General features: G+C 45.7%; 1 protein-coding gene across 1 annotated transcript in view; it reads right to left on the reverse strand.

Annotated features, from left to right (window-relative positions):
* PEPD (peptidase D) overlaps positions 1 to 19,337 on the reverse strand; it is a 182,630-nt gene that overhangs the window by 23,138 nt on the left and 140,155 nt on the right. The window contains exon 11 of the mRNA XM_026680147.2: positions 15,960 to 16,037. Coding sequence (XP_026535932.1) covers positions 15,960 to 16,037 — 78 coding nt within the window. The remainder of the gene's footprint in view (positions 1 to 15,959; positions 16,038 to 19,337) is intronic.

The raw sequence follows: 19,337 nt of genomic DNA on the forward strand, positions 1-19,337 counted from the left end.
TTCTCTCTTTTATTTCAAACAAAATAGCTTCTACTTACTTTCTCCTGCTTTCCAGGATTGAGATCAGTGGTGGGATTCAATTTTTTTTACTACTGGTTCTGTGGGCGTGGCTTGGTGGGCGTGGCACAGGAAGGATGCTGCAAAATCCCCATTCCCTCCCCACCCCACTAACCTGATTTCCAGCCCTGTTCTCCTGGGCAGCGCAACCAAAGAAGACCCAGCCGATCAGCTGGGACTCAATGGGAGGCTGGGATGGGAGCAGAGCCAGTCAGAGGTGGGATTGGCCGGTTCTCCAAACCACTCAAAATTTCTGCTACCGGTTCTCCAGAACTGGTGAGAACCTGCTGAATCCCACCTCTGATTGAGTTGCCATTTCTCCTCTTTGAAGGAATGAATGTCCTTTCCCAAGGCCATCTCCACACATCTGTGATGACCCGGGGCATGGCACAAAAATAACAAAGTCACAAAAGTAGATAAATTTCCTTTAATGCCTCCAACTTGGGCCCCAATGTCCAGTTATCCTCGGCTGGAGAGCAAACTCTTCCAAAAACCGTCTACAAAAGGAAGAAATGCAGTCCAAACCCAAAGTACAGATAAATTAGAATTAAAAAAACCAACACAAACCACGCTGAAGTAATTAACACGACAGGCCATGATAATAAATTGCAGACTTCCAAAAGATAACGAAGCACACACAGTTGGGAGGACGCCAACACCCAGATAAGCCTAGACAAAGATAAGGCAGGCTTTGCTTCCAGCAAGGTGCTGTGTGCAAACGCCCTTCTTATATCCTGTTTTCCCAGCTGCAACTAATGAAGGGAATCAGGGCCCTTTTCTCTCCCGTAACCCATGTTGCTCCCTTCTCCATTCCTCCCTGCATGTCCTAGGATGAAGAGGGGGTGGCCCTGGGTCTTCCTCTGAATGTCCAGCCGGACTGTGCCCTTCTCCCGTTTCGTCCACAGCCACCGGAGCCACACTCCCATTCCCTGTCAGCTGTTCCACCTCTCCCTCGGAATCAGACTCCAACAAGGGCATAACAACATCCCTTCATAGCTGGAAAATCTAGCCTTTTGCCTGGTTACTGAATTAATCCTTTTTTTCTGTATATGGACCTATAACCTGGTTCACATTCCTCTGGTTCATACTAGTCTACAAGGAATAACTGAATATCTAATGTTTTGCGAATGCAACTGTTATGTCTTTAATCCAATGAAGAATGTTTTGGGAACTCAGCTGTCCCCTCCTTCAATCTCCACACTTTTAATATCATGATTAGGAGATAAACCGTTACTTAGCAATATAATTGCTGCAGAATTTAATTTAGTCTTCTAAATCCAAGTTTTACCTATAGCCTGATTAAGGAAAGGAAAAACCGGTTCTCTGACTTGGTCACCTTGATGCCGTTTCACTGTGCCACCTGAATTTAAATGCCTGCAAGCCAAGTTTAACATTCATTTGTTTGTTCAAGAAAACATTGCAAAGGGAAAAAAAACCAATAATTATTTTTTCTTGGCTGCAGTCTTTCTGATACAATGTCTTGCCCAGCCTTGGTTACAAAATGCCTGTGATTTGAGTCTCTTGATAGAAACACAAACTGTTTCTATGGCAAAGCAGCTCAAGAGCCAAAGTTGTTACTGGCCCCTTAAGAGTCTCTCTCACACCTCCCTCCTCCCTGAGGAATCCCTGCCAGCCAAAGAATCAATCAATCAGAATAGAGCTCAAAGGGACCTTGGAGGTCTTCTAGTCCAGCCCCCTGCTGAAGCAAGAGAACCTCTACCATTTCAGACAAGTGACTGTCCGGTCTCTTCTTAAAAACTCCAGTTGATGGAGCACCCACAATTTCTAGAACAACTTCTGTTCCCCTGGTTACTTGTCCTCCCTGGTAGGAAGTTTCTCCTTAATTCCTGGTTGCTTCTCTCCTTGATTAGTTCCCATCCAGGGTGTCTTGTCCTGCCTTCCGGTGCTTTGGAAAATAGGTTGACCCGACTCTTCTTTGGGGCAGCCCTTCAACTACTTGAACACTGCTATCATGTCGGCCCTACTCCTTCTTTTCATCAAACCAGACATACCCAAATCCTGCAACCATTCTGGATATGTATTCCTCTCCAGGCCTTTGATCCAGTGGTGCTTTTCCACCGGTTAGGCCTGGTTTGGGCGAACCGGGAGTAAAAAAAAATATCTATTCTTTCTTTCTTTTTCCTCCCAACGATCAGCTGTTCTGATGATCGGCTGTGCCAGGATGCCCCTGGCTCTCTTAAGTGTTTTGCCCGGAAGGCTTCCCTGAGGCCCAGGAGGCATAAAGGGACACTGTGGGGTGTGTGTGTGTGTGTGCTGTGCAGACCCCGGTGCTCCGATTTTTGCCTCCTGGGCCTCAGGGAAGCCTCCTGGGAGTAAAATCAGCCCCCCAGGAGGCTTCCCTGAGGCCCAGGAGGCAAAAATAAAAAAAGAAAAAAAAGTGTGGGGGCTGCAAATAAAAAGAAAGAAGAAGCCACACCCACCCAGTCATATGGCCACGCCCCACCTAGCTACTCCCACCTAGCCACGCCGACAGAACCGGTAGTAAAAATATTTGCATCCCACCCCTGCTTTGATCATCTTAGTTGCTCTTCTCTGCCCTTTTCCCAAGTCTCAACATCTTTTTTGTAATGTGGTGACTGAAAGTGGACGCCGTTTTCCAGGTTTGCCCTAATTAGCGCTTTATAAGAAGATAGAGAACCAACGACTCTCGCAATCTGGACGAGACCAGGCCAAAAGGTCTGTCAATCCTGGTTTGCCCTGAAATCCATGGGTGTCTCGGGGCCAGTCGAGGCGACCCCATTTCATAGGATAAGGAAGGGGCAAGTTGGACTCTGGTCCGCTTGGAGCGGCAAGGCTGAGGCAAAAATCCACCAAAGCAAAAAAAGAACGTGCCCTTTTCCCACTTAAAGCCTGAGTCACTATCAAGGCAGTCAGCCCAAGAGACATGAGCTGATCTGACCCACCCTGTAGCAATGCAGGGACTGAGAGTGAACTCCAGCCCCTCCCCCCCGGCCTCTCTGCTCAACTCCAGTGATCATGGCCAACTGCCATGGGGGGCAGGGCTGAAACACCACAGACCCCCCAACCCCCATGAGCTTCCTTGTCATGGTACACCGGCATCGGAAGGACCCAAGAGAGACATTTATCGGGGGACTCAATCATTGGGGGCATTGCTGCAGTGGCAATGGACACCCCAAAGCAGCCGTGGTAGCCCAAGAACTATTCCAAAAGCGGGAAGAGGGCTTGAGAGTTGAACCAGGCCAGTTTCTCCTAGCCAGCGCTCCCCAATCCCCACATGCTTGCAAAGGCCTGCCTCTTTGGTCTCTCTTTCCCTGGGCTACCCCTGCCCCCAATACAGCAATAGCCCTTAGACTTATATACCGCTTCACAGTGCTTTCTAGCCCTCTCTAAGCGGTTTACAGAGTCAGCCTCTTGCCCCCAACAATCTGGGTCCTCATTTTACCCACCTCGGAAGGACGGAAGGCTGAGTCAACCTTGAGCCTGGTGGGATATGAACTGCCAAATTGCAGGCAACCGGCAGTACTACACTCTAACCACTGTGCCACCATGGCTCATACATAGCCCAAATAGATATCCAAAGCTCACTGAATTGTGTGAACCCAATGTAAAGTATCTGATGGTCCTATTCAACTCAGCCTGAAATACTTCTCCACTGATTCAGTTGGAAAATCAGAGGCCCCATTCTGGTGACCGTTTCCATTGATACGCAGGTGGGATGCTCAATCTGTTACCTTCAATGCAACACTGCTGCCACCGCTACCAATGCCAACTGCAAGGGTAACTTGCCTATGAATTCTGGCCATTTCAAGACCAGAAGGTGCCCAACAGGAAAGGGCTGGTGGGGGCCTTTTGCTCATGCTGGATATTTCAGCAGCCAAGAGTGATCTGCGTGCATCTGACCTCCAGGGCGTAGTTATTTCCCACGTGTATTTATGTCCTCTGCAAACACATGTGGTAGTGTGGAACTCCCAAGTTATGAAACTCCTGCAGCCCTTCATCTGTCAGTCTTAGGGTGACAGATGAGATGCCACGAGGGTTTGCCGGTTTCGCAAGCAACATGGACATCCTGTGAGAATTCTTTGCATAGCAAATAGAGAGTTAAAATTGAATTTGGTGTTGAAACGCTGCATGATCCGAAAAGGCTGGGGGGGGGGGCAACTGGGGGCACTGTATCAACAGCTTTCATTCGTTCCAGGGACTTTCGGGAGTTGGCCTGGGAGTGGCAACCAGTTTGGCCAATCTTTCCCCTGGGCATCTGTGCTGGAGTCCCGGCACCCGGCTAGAACATTTTGCTCCCAGTGCACTGATCAAACAATTGGAGATTAAAGTCCCAGGGCAAAAGTCATTCTTTTGATGATTGCCTTTTACTGCAAATAGCACCAGGCCTACCCTGTGTATGCAAAAGGTCATTCGCTTCCATTTCTGCCATGAATGGGAGACACGGCACACAAAGCGTTGAATTCCATTCCTGGAACACTGAGCGAGTTAGTTGTCTTTGGCACGGGACCAAGCTATGATGTGCTGTGACTCAAACAGGCTGGCTTCCAAAGGCAAAGGTGCTTGCTGGGCTCCTGAACAAGGAGGGTGTCAACTCTGAAGCTGGCCTGACTGAGGCCATCTTGGAGGCTTCAAGAGGAGGGCTAGGGAAGGGGGAATAGAGGTAGTTGGGGGGGGGTCATAGCCAAAACAAAATAGTTTCCTCCGGGAACCAAGGACATTCCCACAGGTAGCTGAAGAGAGGAGGAGTGAAGTTGCCAAGCAACCGGCCAGCACGTTGATTGGATCATGGGACTGATTGTTTGGAAAAAAGGGGGGAAACTTTTACTGTTAATTAGGTGAAAACAGTGGGAACTGCTAGAGTCAGTTTTCACCAAGTCTGTGCCAATATAATGTATCCAATAAAAGTGTTTTTTAAGGAATCTACCTGCCTTGGAGTTCTGCTTGCTATGGGTATATTACTTGGAACCCTGACAGGGGAGAGGCTCCAATGAGCCTCTTTCCACTCCCTTTGAGAGCAGGAACCAGACGTCTGGTCCCCTGGGAAGGTTGGCCAACAGAGAGAGCAAGTCTGGTTTTCGAGACAATCTCAGACTACATCCAAGTTTTCCAATGGCCTTTGCTCCTTGCAAAATCCTTTGGGCTCAGCCCTTTCCAAGCCAGCCAGGATGGGATGTAAGTCTAAGTACCCAGAACACAGAAAGCTAGTGCCGGGGTTTTTCAGGAGCCACCGCTTTGGCCACTCCACCTTTCAGTTAGACCAGAGGTGGGGAAAGGTGGCCCCTTTACGACTTGTGGACTTCAACTCCCAGAATTCCAGAATGGCTGGATCAGGAATTTTGGGAGTTGAAGTCCACAAGTCAAAATGGCCATTGTTCCCCACCACTGAGTTGCATCTATGTTGGCTGGAAGCAATATATTACTTTTATGTCCTCATTGTATCAGTGGGCTGCCATGGAAATGGGGGGAGGGAGAGTTTTTAAGAGGAAAAAAAAACCTCTGTTCACACTCCCCAATAGGAGTCTTTGAGGATCTAACAGTAAAATGTAGGGTGTAGGAGCAGTTCTGTAATTGTTCTGTGAGAGCTAAAATTGCAACGGGCTGTGGAGAAAACTTGAACTTCATGATGCAAATCCAAAGTTGGGGCTGCACTTTCAGGCAGGCCGTTTCAATGGGCGCCCTGAACAGAGAGAAGGTGTTTTATCATTTGACAACGGATGTCATGAAGGTGGGATGTTGTGGGGAAGGAAGAAGCCCAGTGTGGACTCCTGAGAAGATCAGTGTTCCTTCAGCTTAGGAAACGATCCTAGAGAGTGACGAATTTTATGCTTTTAACGTACAGGTGGAGAAAGAGAATCCAGGCCAGTTTCTCCTAGCATGCTGGATTTGGAAACAGGGACCTGCAAAGCCCCTGAAAAGCATCCATTTCCTGGGCTATACAACAATTTATTCAATTCTAGGCATCCGTGTCTTTTAACTTATCTTTATCATTCCTATAGGCATCTCTAAATACTTGTTTCAGCATTCCCTGATTTCCTTTTTTTTAATCCCAAATAATTTCCTTGCTTTTATTCTCAACTAGCCGATAACCCGGCGTTGCTTGGGTATTTATTTATCCCAATCCTGTATTGCACAGGAAAATCCTGTAGTCGGGACTCACGCTGTTGTACTCTCTCTCTCGCAGCGTCACAATTCTTCTATTCCTCTCTTTGGGAGATTCTTTTCTAGGCTGGTGTTTCATTTTTTGATTGTACTTGGCCAATCGCCTGACGTTTCCTTGGAGGGCTGAGAGGGAGCCCTCTTGTGGAGTACTGTGAAGCCATTGCCATGGCAAGTCCACTGTGCTGTACAGTAGAAGCCATTTTAAGGCACACACCCCCTGAGGGGTGTTAGGGGTGTCTTACTCCCACAGTATTTGTTTCCAGGTGGTAAGTCATCTGTGTGCCAAGTTATATATGAAGAAAGATTCCATTCACACTTCCAGAGGACCCTTGTTTAGCTCACTTCCAAAATACTGCTTTATTTCCATCCAGACTGTTCTCTGGATTTGCAGCTGCCCAAAGGGGCTTGTTAACGGCTCTGCATTTCCCTGGAGTAAAATACTGAGCAGGAGTCCCCCAGGGCTCAGTCCTTCCTTGATGCAATGCTATTTAACGCCTTTATAAATAGAGGATGGAATTGAATGGGTCCTTATTAAATTTGCAGATATTAAACTGGGATTAGCTAATACCTTAATAATGGACTGTACCTTACAGATGGGATCGTCAATACCTTACAGACTGAACTATTAGACTAGGCAGGGAAGTTTTAAGCATGTGGTATGATTCTAGGAATCATTTGATTTCTGAGATGTAGGGTGCTGGATGATTTTTTAAAAAACTCGAATATATTTGGGGACGATGCAGCAGAGAAAAACTAGAAAGGGAATAGATAAAGGGATAAGAACACTAAAAGCAGCAGTATGTCAGTAAATCAGCTTTCCTTTGAAATGAATTATACGTCTTTTTGAGGGATAAATATTAGGTTTGTTCATCAAATGATTTTTTCCCCCTTGAATTTAAACTTCCCAGATGAGACGAAGTTGCAGCGTTTACTCCAAGAAAAAAAAACTATTTTATTTTTTGTTTTTTGTTCAAAAGAGGAAAGAGAGGAATATTCTTAAAAGAATCTATTGCTAAGCAGTTGAAAAACTGAAAAAAACAACAGGCCTTGACACTGTGGGGGCAAAGGAAACCAGGAAAGGGAGTTATTTTACACCCACCACGAGATGGCAGAATACACTAGGAAAATATCTTGGAACTTTTCTTAGCTACATACAGAAATTATATCCATTTTGCCACCTAAGATTGTGTACAAAATGCCAGGGAGGCATTTTGTACCTGAGGCATTGCCTCTCTCCATTTATCATAAAGACAAGCCTGTCAAAATCTCAGCATCTATTTTATTTATTTCTTTACAGAAAACCCAGCAGAGAAACCCTGGCTGCACCTTTTCCAAGTAATATATTTTATTCAAAATAAAAGCTTTTTCGGAGATGCCTCCCCATTCCCTGAAAGGCCCTTCTTTAGTCAAACTCCTCCGTGCGTTTGGTGAAGGGAGCAACTTTGGGCAGTGGGCATCCTTCTTCAGCATCCTGGCAGGGCACATTAAAATCCCACTGAAAAGAGGAAAAGCTTTGGGTCTTTATTTGTGAAATTTGCAATCAGCTCAGATTTAGAGGGGTCGGCTCCTCCACTTCATGGTGGGGAAGGAAATGGGGAAGGGAAAAGTTATGGCAGGAGCCACTCAAAATGGCTTTTCAGTCCAGGACAGAAAGCAGACAAGATAATCCAATAGGCAAGTGTTTCTCAACCTAGCAACTTTAAGATATGTGGACTTCAACTCCCAGAATTCTGTATCTTAAAGCTGCTAGGTTGAGAAATGCTGCAATAGATCACACTTTCCAGCAAAACTAGCAATGTTGTTTGCCAAGGTTGCCTCCTCAGGTTTATCTGTGGCACGTAGGTAACCCTGGATGGGAAAACAGATATGGGTTTTCTACAAACACCGAAGAAAGGGGGAAAGGACTTAAAGCCAAAAAGGCTTTAAGAATTGTTAACCTTATTTCGTGAAGCTTCTTTTCCGGCAACACTGAATTGTTAACTGGGGCATACAAAACCTTTGCCGGACCAATTCTCGAATACAGATCGTCCGCCTGAAACCCGCTCTGTATATCGGACATTAACACAATTGAACGAGTTCAGAGGTTATTTCTTGAGAAAAATTCTCTACTCCTCCACTCACAATAGCATTCCTTATGTCTCCAGGCTCAAAATTTTGGGCCTGGACAATCTGGAACTGCGCTGCCTGCGGTCCGATCGAAGCATAGTACACAAAAATGTCTGCCACAACGTCTTGCCTGTCAACAACTTCTTCAGCCTCAATCACAATAATACATGGGCAAACAACTGATACAAACTCACGGTAAACCACTCCAAATTCGATTGCAGAAAATATGACTTCAGCAACAGAGTAGTCAATGCCTGGAACACCCTACCCGACTCTGTGGTTACAGCCTCAAACCCTCACAGCTTCAACCTCAAACTGTCTACCGTGGACCTCACCCCATTCTTAAGAGGTCCTTAAAAGGGGCGTGCATAAGCGCACCAGCGTGCCTACCGTCCCTGTCTTACTGTCTTAAATACATTTATTTGTATTTACTCCCTTTGTTCTTGTTTATGTTCATACTTACACTTGTTATCTTGTACATGTTTGACAAACAAACATATAAATAAATCCTCTTGGAATAGAACCACAGGGTTGGAAGGTACTAGAACATCTCTCCCAGACGATCCCATCTGATCCGGCCCAGCATAATCAAGCAAGATATGCCAGTTGACATTTCTTATCCATCCCTAAACTTGATGAGTCAACGTATGGACGGAAAGGAAATGTTTTCACTTTTCAAAGCAACACTGCCCTCGTCCGGAGAAAAAAGTCACAGCATGGGACTTATATGCTACTAGGCTTAAAATTCTCAGTCTGGATAATTAGAATTGCGTCGCTTGCTGTCAGACCTAGGTATTGCATACAAAATTATACGGAGTAAATGTTTTTTTTACCTGTGGATGACTTTTTTTTTGTTTTAATCGCAATAATACGCACGTGAACAACAGCTTTAAACTCAAAGTAAATCGTTCTAAACTTGACTGTGAAAAAGATGATGTCTGTAATAGAGTTGTCGAAGTCTGAACCTGATTCAGTTGTTTCAGCTACAAATTTTCACAGTTTCAGTCACAAATTGACTTCTGTGGACCTTACATCATACTTAAGAGATTAATGGGGGGGCGTGCATGAGTGCGCTAACGTGCCTATCGTCCCTGTCATTGTATTATTATTCTTTTATTCTTCTTCTTGTTTTTGTTTGACAAATTCTAATAAACTAACTAACCAACAATAAATGGCGATTCCAGAGCCACCATGGGTACAACGTGAGAATAAAGAAGGCAGGTCTGTCTGTGTGTGCGCACACGTGTTTGCGTGTGTGTTGCTTCTAAGGATTTTTGCAGCCATCAACGGGTTTGAGCTCTGCCAAGTCAGAAAACTAGATCAGACTATCCAGACTTGGGAGCTACTCTGACATAGGAAATAAGTGCACGGTTCTAACAAAAAATTTCTGGAGTTTAATAACTGGCTAAGTTATAAATTTCAGCTGCAGAGAGATATCCTGCTCACTCCTTAGCAGCAGCCAGGGGTGGGCTGTTACCGGTATGCACCGGTTTGGGCGAACCGGTTGCAAATTTTACACCTGGTCCGCCGAATCAGTACTTGCAACGACTGGCTGGCCCCGCCTACCCCACCCCACCCCTCCCAGGAGTCTCCACGCAGCCTGTTTTGGATGCAGGTAAGTGCAGGGCCCACATGGAGGCTCGGGGAAGGTGAGAAATGGGCCGCCTGGAAGTTCAGGAAGGCTGGAAACAGGGCCATCTCCAGCCTCCAGAGGGCCTCCAGAGCCCGGGGTGGCAAAAACACACCACCACCCCTGCCGTGGTGCAGGAGGTCGACTAGGCCACACACCCCATGGCCACGCCCACCCAGCTTTTTTGAAGCCCACCTCTGGTAGCAGCCTGTTGCTGCAGCATGCTCAGCCACCAAGCTTCGATTCTTGGGGCAAACTACCCCTAGCAAGGCAGAACGTGGAGAAGCAGAGCTGGATTCCTGTCTGCCTTCTGAGGCTGCCTGGAGCCACCCTCCTCTCTGCCAGCCCACCAGGAGGCAGGCACAAGGCTCCAGTTACTCTCTGTGTGGGCAGAGTAGGGAGCTGGAGGGGAGGGAACTGACCTAAGGGGAACTGGTGAGGCTCAACCCAAAAGGATGGAAGAAAGCCTCCTTCTTGGATTAATGAGGCAACTGTGTCGAGAGGTGTGCAGGTAACACCCAGCGTGTCCTTGTCTCAGATATGCTGCGCTCCTGGCAACTGGCGGGTCAGGAGTCCCTTAAGGAGGTTGGTCCAGTTAGATCCGCAGCCAGGCTTCCCAGCTACCTGTCAGGATCCTGGCAGTTACCCCCATTTAAATCATGAGTCTCGAACCAAACTTCAAAAGGATTTATTGGGAGTTAACATGCCAGCACTGCCTGGATGTAGCTGACTCTGAGACACATCATTCATGGTCACTCTTGGTTCCCCCCCACCCCCTGGGTGTATCATAATTCATATTCTCCAATGGGACACATCCATAGCCAAGAGTCATCAATCATGCTCTCCAGTTAGAATTTTGCATGGCAGAAATTTCAGTCACCTAGTTACTATCTTTGAAAACTATTTATGGAATGCACTTTTGATTTCCAAGCTGCCGCAATGCTCCCCCCTCCCTTTCTGTTGGCAACTATAAAAGACCATAGAAATATTGTATGAGCTGACACAGTAAGCAGAAAAGCATCCCCTCCTTTTTAGTCCACACAGGAACATCTTCGCACTCCAGCAACCTTCCCCTCCCAAATACCAAATTACTGCCCCCCGTTTCTTTTTTTTAAAAAAGTTTTTATTGGTTTTTAAAAACAAACATAAACAAACAGAACATAAAAACATCAAGCCATCTTCCATATGTATACATACAGTGTGCCGGTTGGTTTACAAATTGTTTTGTGCTTCCATTTCGTAGTCTTCAATTACAATTACATTGCATATAATCTCGTATTTTCAATCAAAAATTAAATACCTTAGTATCATTATTAATCAATCATTTGACTATACTTTTATTCATTCATGTTTTACAAGATAATCATAATTTACTTAGTTTGTTTTATAACAGTTCATATTATCACCTCAAATCTATCCTAAAATCATTTTGTAGATAAAATAAGGAGTACAACTTTATATATTTATTATTTTCTAAAAGTCTACATATTTCATTACTGTATTTTATTGTCTAACCATTGATAGAATAGATCCCAAATTTTATAAAATTGTTTATCCTCTTGTTCTCTAATTTCAAATGTCAATCTACTCATTCCAATATTTTCTTAATGATTTCCTCCTGTGATGGTATTTTCTCATTTTCCCAGTTTTTGGCAAATACAATCCTAGCCGCTGTTAATACATTTACAATCAGATATTTCAAGTCTTTACTATATATTTCAGGTAAAATTCCCAATAAAAATATCTCTGGTTTCAAGTCTATATGATTTTTTGTCATTTTTTCCAACCACATGTGGATTTTAGTCCAGTATTTTTTAGCATCCGCACGAGTCCCCCCCATTTCTATGGCAGCCAATAAGAATCAAACAGCAAAAGATTCTGGGAGTTGAAGTCCGCCAGGCTTAAAGTGGCCAAGGTTGGAGACCCCTCCTCTACAGCACTGTGGATTAAATGCCACTTCATAATTGACCTCTCAAAATGTGCAGAACCGGCTGAGAGCCGCACACGTTGCATCCCATAATACTACTAATGAGTAATAACGCTAATAAAAAGCTGCGGAGCACCAAGGCCCGAGGAGGCAACAAACAGCTCTTTAAAAGCCAAGCCTAAATAAAACGTGAAATGTGTTTTTTTCCCAGCAATATTAATATTCTGCGACAAAGCAAAACGCTTTTGAACTAACAGCAGCAAAAGGCTCTCGGGCTTCAGGCCAGGCAAACCTACCAAACCTAGCTAACACAGCGCTGGATTTTCTCCAGAACGGATCGATCAAAGGAAAACGAAGGAAAGGAACGGCACAGAAAAGGCAGGCTGGCCCATCGAGAAAGAGTCCCCCGGGTGCACTTTCGAAATGTGGCTGCATTTCATCTCCCTCCGTAATTTCCAACAGCTTGGTGCAGAAGCAATCTTTTGATCTTGGGCTTGGAGGAATTATTGGCTCTCTTCTCGAGCAGAGAAGGTGTAGCTCTGTGGATCCATTTGGAAAGATTCCAACAAAGAACCATCATCCACCCCAACTCACTGGCTTGAAATGATACCTAGCATCAGAGGTGGCATTCAGCAGGTTCGGAAAACCGACAAATCCCGCCTCTGACTGGCCCGCCAACCCCATCTCTTCTCTGCCTCCTGAGTCATAACTGACTGGCTGGGTCTCCTTTGGTTTCCCTGCCCAGGAGAACGGAACTGGAAAGCAGGTTAGTAGGGATGGGGAGGGAACAAGATTTTGCAGTATCCTTTCCCTGCCACGCCCACCAAGCCACGCCCACCAAGCCACGCCCACAGAACTGGTATTAAAATTTTTGAATCCCACCACTGCCTGGCATGAAATGCCCCCATGTCAGGCCTCCCATCCTGCTGCAAGAGCCCCGCTTAGCTAGATGCCAGGCTGTCCTGAGAAAGGGGGAGAGGGAGCTGCGGGGTGGGATGAAGGGGGCATAGAGGAAAGAAAAGAGAATGTCTTCGTGCCCTCCTGGCTGTTCCAAGAATAGAACAGAGCTCAAAGGGACCTTGGAGGTCTTCTAGTCCAGCCCTCTGCTCAACGAGGAGACCCTACACTATTTCAGACAAGTGACTGTCCAGACTCTTCTTAAAAACCTCCAGGGAAGAAGCACCCACAATATCTGAAGGCAACTTCTGTTCTACTGATGAATTGTCCTCCCTGTTAAGAAGTTTCTCCTTGATTCTCGGTTGCTTCTCTATTGACTACCTAGGGGGGGAATGCAACCCCCTCAAGCTCACACAGCTGGGGACTGTTAGGAAAATAAGTAGTTTAAATACTACTGGACACCTCCTGATAACCATGAGGGGAACAGGACCCAAAGGAATGTTCACTGTATGCTTTGGACATGAAATGCCAGGCTCGGCTTTGCTGCATTGTAACCGTTTGGGCTCTAGTAAAGTAGACTTTCGCTAGCCGTGAGTTCGAGAGCCGTTCTTTTCTAACTGACCAAGTGGGGACGGCTGACACCCAGAGTCAGTTATTGTTGGGAGGGCAGCCGTCGTGCAACCCCTCGTCAAATCCCACAAGGCACCACTTCCTGTTGGGTTTGAGCTGGAAAATAAATTGACCCCCTCTTCTTTGTGGCAGCCCCTCAAATACTGGAATACTGCTATCATGTCATCCCTAATTCTTTTTTTTTCTTTAGAAGAAGAATTAGAATAGAAGAGCTGGAGAGATTCCTCCAGTCCAATTGGTGCAACAGACATGAGAGACACCAGCTATTCTCTGTTATGAAAGGGCTGGCGGTGGGGGGGCAGGGGAAATGCAAGCCATGAGCTCTACAATTCATATTTCAAAAGTGACAAGCTCTGGCTTTTAAACTGGGGGAAAAAATTACATTTCTGACCTGAGAAGGTTGGCATTTGGAGGATCATAAAGAGAACAAGGAAAGCTGCGGCAAAAGGTCTGTGTTTTGTAGCCAGGCGCAACGTGACATTCATTTTGTGCTCCCTCAGTTTGCTTTGGGAACCCCCTTCCCTAAAAAGGCAACCCTGGTATTGGTGTGTGACCCCCGGCCGGTAGGCCAGGTGAGTGAAGGGGGCTGCAGAAATTGATGTGCAAGAGCAGAAAACACAGAATTAACCTTTCCTCTTTTTTTTGCAGCAGGCCCTGCATGCCCCCAATTTCTATTCGGGGGGTCAGTGATTTGGCAATAGAAGAAGAGGAGGAAGGAACCCCCTGGAACAATTCTTCACAGAAGCAAAGCTGCAACTGCACACAGGAACGTCACAAGGCAGGCAGGCAGAAGGAACAGCCATTTATCTCCCGTGAGGAAAGCCTGGCCTTAGTTGAGACCAGACAACCTGTCACCCTTGAGATTGTTCTGACCCACACCCTTTTCCAACAAATCAAACACAATCCAAAGGGAACAGAAACCTTGTAATGCTTTTGCAAAATAATTAGCTGTGATAAGCACAAGCCTTGACAAATCGTGCAAGACTTGCCAAAAGATAACAGACAAGAAATAATTTGCAATACAAGAATCTTCAAATACAAACTCAGGATACTGGAATGTCCACGAGGCTGGAGGTTCAAAACGTCTTTGCCTTCTGCAAAGTACGTTCGTTTCACAGTTGGCTTTTATCATCGTGAAGGAGGGGCGATTACCTTGCAGCCTTACTCCCGAGTCACCTGTGCTGCTGGAGCTGCTCTTTCCTACGAGCAATCCTGCATGCACGCACACTTGGCATAGGCTCCTGGGGAACCTCCCCATCGCTGCTGCCAGCCCCCACAATCTCTGAAGGCAGCAGTCCACTCCCAAGTGGTCCTGGCCCCTCATCTGTGTCCTCGCTCTCCTCGGCCATCCGCACCTGCTGCCGGCTAACCACAACACAGATATTTCCTCACCTAAACAGATATACCAAATGACCACCGCAGGCAAAAGAGCAGAGGGAGCAGGAGCTACTTCTAGTCAGCTTCCCCACTGACTTCACTTGTGGGAAGCTGGCAGAGAAAGGTCTGTGACAACTCACCACAGCAAACTTGCCAGAAACCAGTCTTTACTTCTGGTTCCTGGCTTACGGACAATGCAGGGGTGGGATGCTACTGGTTCGGCCCAGTTCTATAGAACCGGTAGATCTGAGGAGCAGCAGACACCAAACCGGTTCAGTGCAACAACCTTTGGGTCATTTGTTTGGCCCAGCTGCCCGCCCAGGCTCTTGGCTGTCCTTTATTTCCTGCTTTTTCAACTTCAGCTGCTTTGCACGGCACAGCTGAGGTTGAAAAAGCAGGAAAGAAGAGGATTTTCAAATGCTGCGCACCTGCGCGCAGCGCTTGTTAGCAGTCTAGGCGGCACAGTTGATGGTTTTTTACGAATGCTTGTACACACACGCGCAGCACAAAATGCAACTCTCACCAAACCGGTAGTAACACCGGTTGAATCCCATCCCTGGGACAATGGGTTTTGCTTAACGACTACCATGTTTGCTTAACAACCTCCACAAGAAAGGTAATAAAATTGGGTGCGATCATATGTTATCCTACTAAACAATCTTAATTCTAGGCTCAATGATGGCCCTGTCGAGGACTCTCTGTACATGGGAATGTTTGGGCCTTCTCATTGCCTTTCACACCGATTTTTAAAAAATCTTTATTATGTTTCCATTTAGCATGATTGGATTTTGTCTCGTTTCCCTTCTGCATGAAGGGAAAGATGAGATTTAAATAAAAACTTTAGAACAGCTTTTTCATATGTTATCAGAGTTCAGAAGAGGAGAATGTGCCAGTTCCACAAGAATACAAGATCTGGATTCCTTTTTGGTTAAACAACAACAACACAGTCACAAGCTCAAAAACAAGATTTTTGTTAGGATTGCAAATATATATTTGATCATATATAGGCTAAACATTAACACCTGGACATGATTTTCTGCAGTAAAACCAGGGAAGGAAATTAATAAATTAGAGAACATAAAATAAAAATTATGAACAGTTAAAAACTATACAGCTGCTGTTGTTGCTGCTGCTCAAAACTTGCATTCCTTACAAGATGGAATGAAGGGTTAGGACAAAAGCGCTTTCACTCACCAGAGATCTCCATCTTCAATGGTTTTATCATTTGGAGCTCCAGCATGGCCGTAGTGCAAAACCGAGCTGTTATCACCACTGCAATAGCAATACACATTATAAATGTTATGTGCATAGAATGAAAAAAGTTATTGCGTAGTAAAAATCTGTAAAAAAATATTACATATTGCAAAAAATAAACGTAGTTTATGCCTTTTTCTAGTGTTTGGCAAAATTATTAGTCCTGAATTATATAGCTTGGTCTGTTAAATGGCCAATCTCGATATTGAATCAAAGGGAAAATAGGGCAGGAGGGAAATACCAGGAAACCTTCCTTTAGGTCATGTGGCCAGCATGATGTTGCGGAGCGCTATTTCTCCCAAGCGGTACCTATTTATCTACTCGCATTGGCATGCTTTCAAACTGCTAGGTGGGCAGGAGCTAGGCCAGAGGTGGGGAATGATGGCTCTTTCCCTCACCCCTGTGCTAGGTGAAGATGGACACTCAACCCATTGTGTGATGCCCGAGTCTCGAACCCAGGCTGTTGGGTTTTCAGCCAACAAGCTCGGTATCTTTTTTGATGGTTTGTTTGGAATTTCTACTCCATCAACTGAAAAACTGGGCAAACTCAGTGCATGGAAAACTGGGACAAAATGAGAGCGATTGAGCCCTGCCAAAGACTCTTGCTTGGATAAACAATATTAGAGGACCAAATGATGTACTATTATATTAGGGCTGATCACTTGCCAGAGAATAAACAGGTTGGAAGTGAATGGTCTCATATGCGAGAGACTGTTGCTGCAGAACTCCTGAGTCACAAAGGCAAAATGCTTGCATGCCCTGAGACTTATGACTTTCTCCAAAGACCAGTTCTATCCCAACGGGAATCAGACGACTGCTTGTGAACTGCTCACAGCGATGTCACATTGCTTTTGTTGGTTTGATCACCATGTTCTATCATTCTCCTCCCTGTTTGGAAGCCTTCCCATTTCAAATCAGGAATGGACAACCTGTTAGCCAGGGGTGGGATTCTACCGGTTCTGGCCAGTTCGGGCGAACTGGTTACGTTTGCCCCACTCGTCCCGGCCCTCCCAGGAGTCTCCACGTGGCCCATTTTTTATGCAGGGAAGTGCAGGGTTCGCACAGAGGGGGAAAAACGGGCCTTCCGGAAGTACTGGAAGTCCGGAAATGGGCCTGTTTCTAGCTTCCAGAGGGCCTCCAGAGCCCGGGGGACGCCATTTTCCTCCTCCCAGAGGCCTGGGGGACACCTCTGGACCCTTGGAAAGGTGAAAACGGCCCTCCCAGAAGTTCTTGTAGGCCATGCCCACCTAGCAACCAGTTGCTGAGATTTTTGAACCCCATCCCTGCTGTTAGCCCTCAGAAGCAGTGGCCCCGCAGCAAAGTTCCCTGCTGTTTGAGGATGGGAGACACACCAAATTGGGTGTTAGCCCCACATACGTGAGTACCTATATATTTAGGAGAATAGGGTGCTAGACTCTGAAGCTGTAAAACAAACACTTCATGACGAAACTTATTTTTAGCTGTTCTGTACTTCTTTAAAAAAATCTCCGGAAGTCAAATAACTGGCATAAGAGGAGAAATGTTTGAATCTCCCTATACAAGTTAGCCTTTTATGTACAGGAAGAGCAGCTTTTGTTTCTTAAGAACGCATTCTCCCATCTCCATCAGCACTGTTGTCTTACCCCATGATCTGTATCTAAGATAAGACCAGGCCTCTAGCCACTCTACTTTGGAGAAGGACTTTTCCACAAAAGAGCTCAGTGGCAGCAGGTGACAGAGATCTTAAGCAGGAAAGATAGCAATAGCACTTAGACTTATATACCACTTTAAAGTGCTTCACAGCCCTCTCTAAGCGGTTTACAGAGTCAGCCTCTTGCCCCCAACAATCTGGGTCCCCATTTTACTGATCTCAGAAGAGTCAACTTTGAGCCGGTTAAGATTGACCTGGCAGTGGACAGTCAGCCTGCAATACTGCATTCTAACCACTGTGCATGATGGATGGATGGATGGATGGATGGATGGATGGATGGATGGATGGATGGGTGGATGGATGGGTGGATGGATGGGTGAGTGGGTGGGTGGGTGGAAGGAAGGGCAATAGACTTATATAACGCTTCACAATGCTTTACAGGCCTCTCTTAAGTGGTTTACAGAGTCAGCCTCTTGCCCCCAAGCAATCTGGGTCCTCATTTTACCCACCTCAGAAGGATGGAAGGCTGAGTCAGCCTTGAGCCTGGTGAGATTCGATCTGCCAAATTGTAGGCTGTAGGCAGTCAGCAGAAGTAGCCCTGGAGTACTGCATTCTAAGCACTGCGCCACCACGGTTCTTGCGTTCAATCTGGCATGGGCCCACTATCTCTTCTTGGACAGGCAGATAGAGTAAGCCCATCCCAAATCCGAAGGATTTGTTCAATCTTTATTCAAAATTGGTTGACTCAGCCTTCCATCTTTCCGAGGTGGGTAAAATGAGGGCCCAGATTGTTGGGAGCAATCGGCTGACTCTGTAAACTGCTTAGAGAGGTCTGGAAAGCGGCATATAAATCTAAGTGCTATTGTTATTGAATCTGGATACTGCACTGTTTTAACCTAACATCTTCTCTGTAAAAGTTTTAACAATTTTTCCCAAGACTTACTGCCAACCGTTTCATCTCCAATTAAATCCAGAGAAAACTAGGAGCCAATCTTTTCCCCACCCTTAAAGAGCTCAACGGCAAAAGGTAAATGGATGTTACTGATTTCACAAACCGTTAATGAGGAAGCATCACTTGGCCAGTTATAGTACAACAGACACATTGGCATCTCAATTAAAGGCAATATTTTCCAGATTGCTTTGATTTTGGACAAAGAAGTTCTAAAACAAAGAGCTTACAGAAAAGTGGTTAAAGGGTTTTTACAAATTAGTAGTTTACAGTCTACAAAATAACTTTCCAAGAAAAGTGGGAGAACTTGTGGGCAAGACAAACGCCAAAGGTTTAATTGCTCCCCAAGATCCACATTTCCTGAACAAGCAAGCAAAATGTCTCTGCCACTGTTTTGCTCATGCATTTTTCATCCAGGATCCACTGAGAAATATTACTTTGCTGTTTTGTGTAGGTTGGCTTTTAAAAAAATCATTTAGATTGCCTCCCTAAAGCAAACGCATGTGCGCCTGTCTGGAAACAGACTATAAATGCCAAGACAATTTAGCAGACAAGGAGTATTGCAGGGGTGTGCCGATGAAGGCGGGGGGAAAGTCCATTTTAGAGAGGAAGTAAACTTCGGAGAATCTGAACTCCCCATCCTGGCATAAGGTAAATTCCCATTACAGAGCTAGAGTGATCGAAATGTTTAGGAAATAATTCAATACATTAATATGCCAATAAAGTGTGAGAGTCTGTG

Source organism: Notechis scutatus, chromosome 9 (assembly GCF_049901735.1).
Source record: "Notechis scutatus isolate UNSWTSFEM ecotype Mainland chromosome 9, rNotScu1.2, whole genome shotgun sequence".
Lineage (NCBI taxonomy): Eukaryota > Metazoa > Chordata > Lepidosauria > Squamata > Elapidae > Notechis > Notechis scutatus.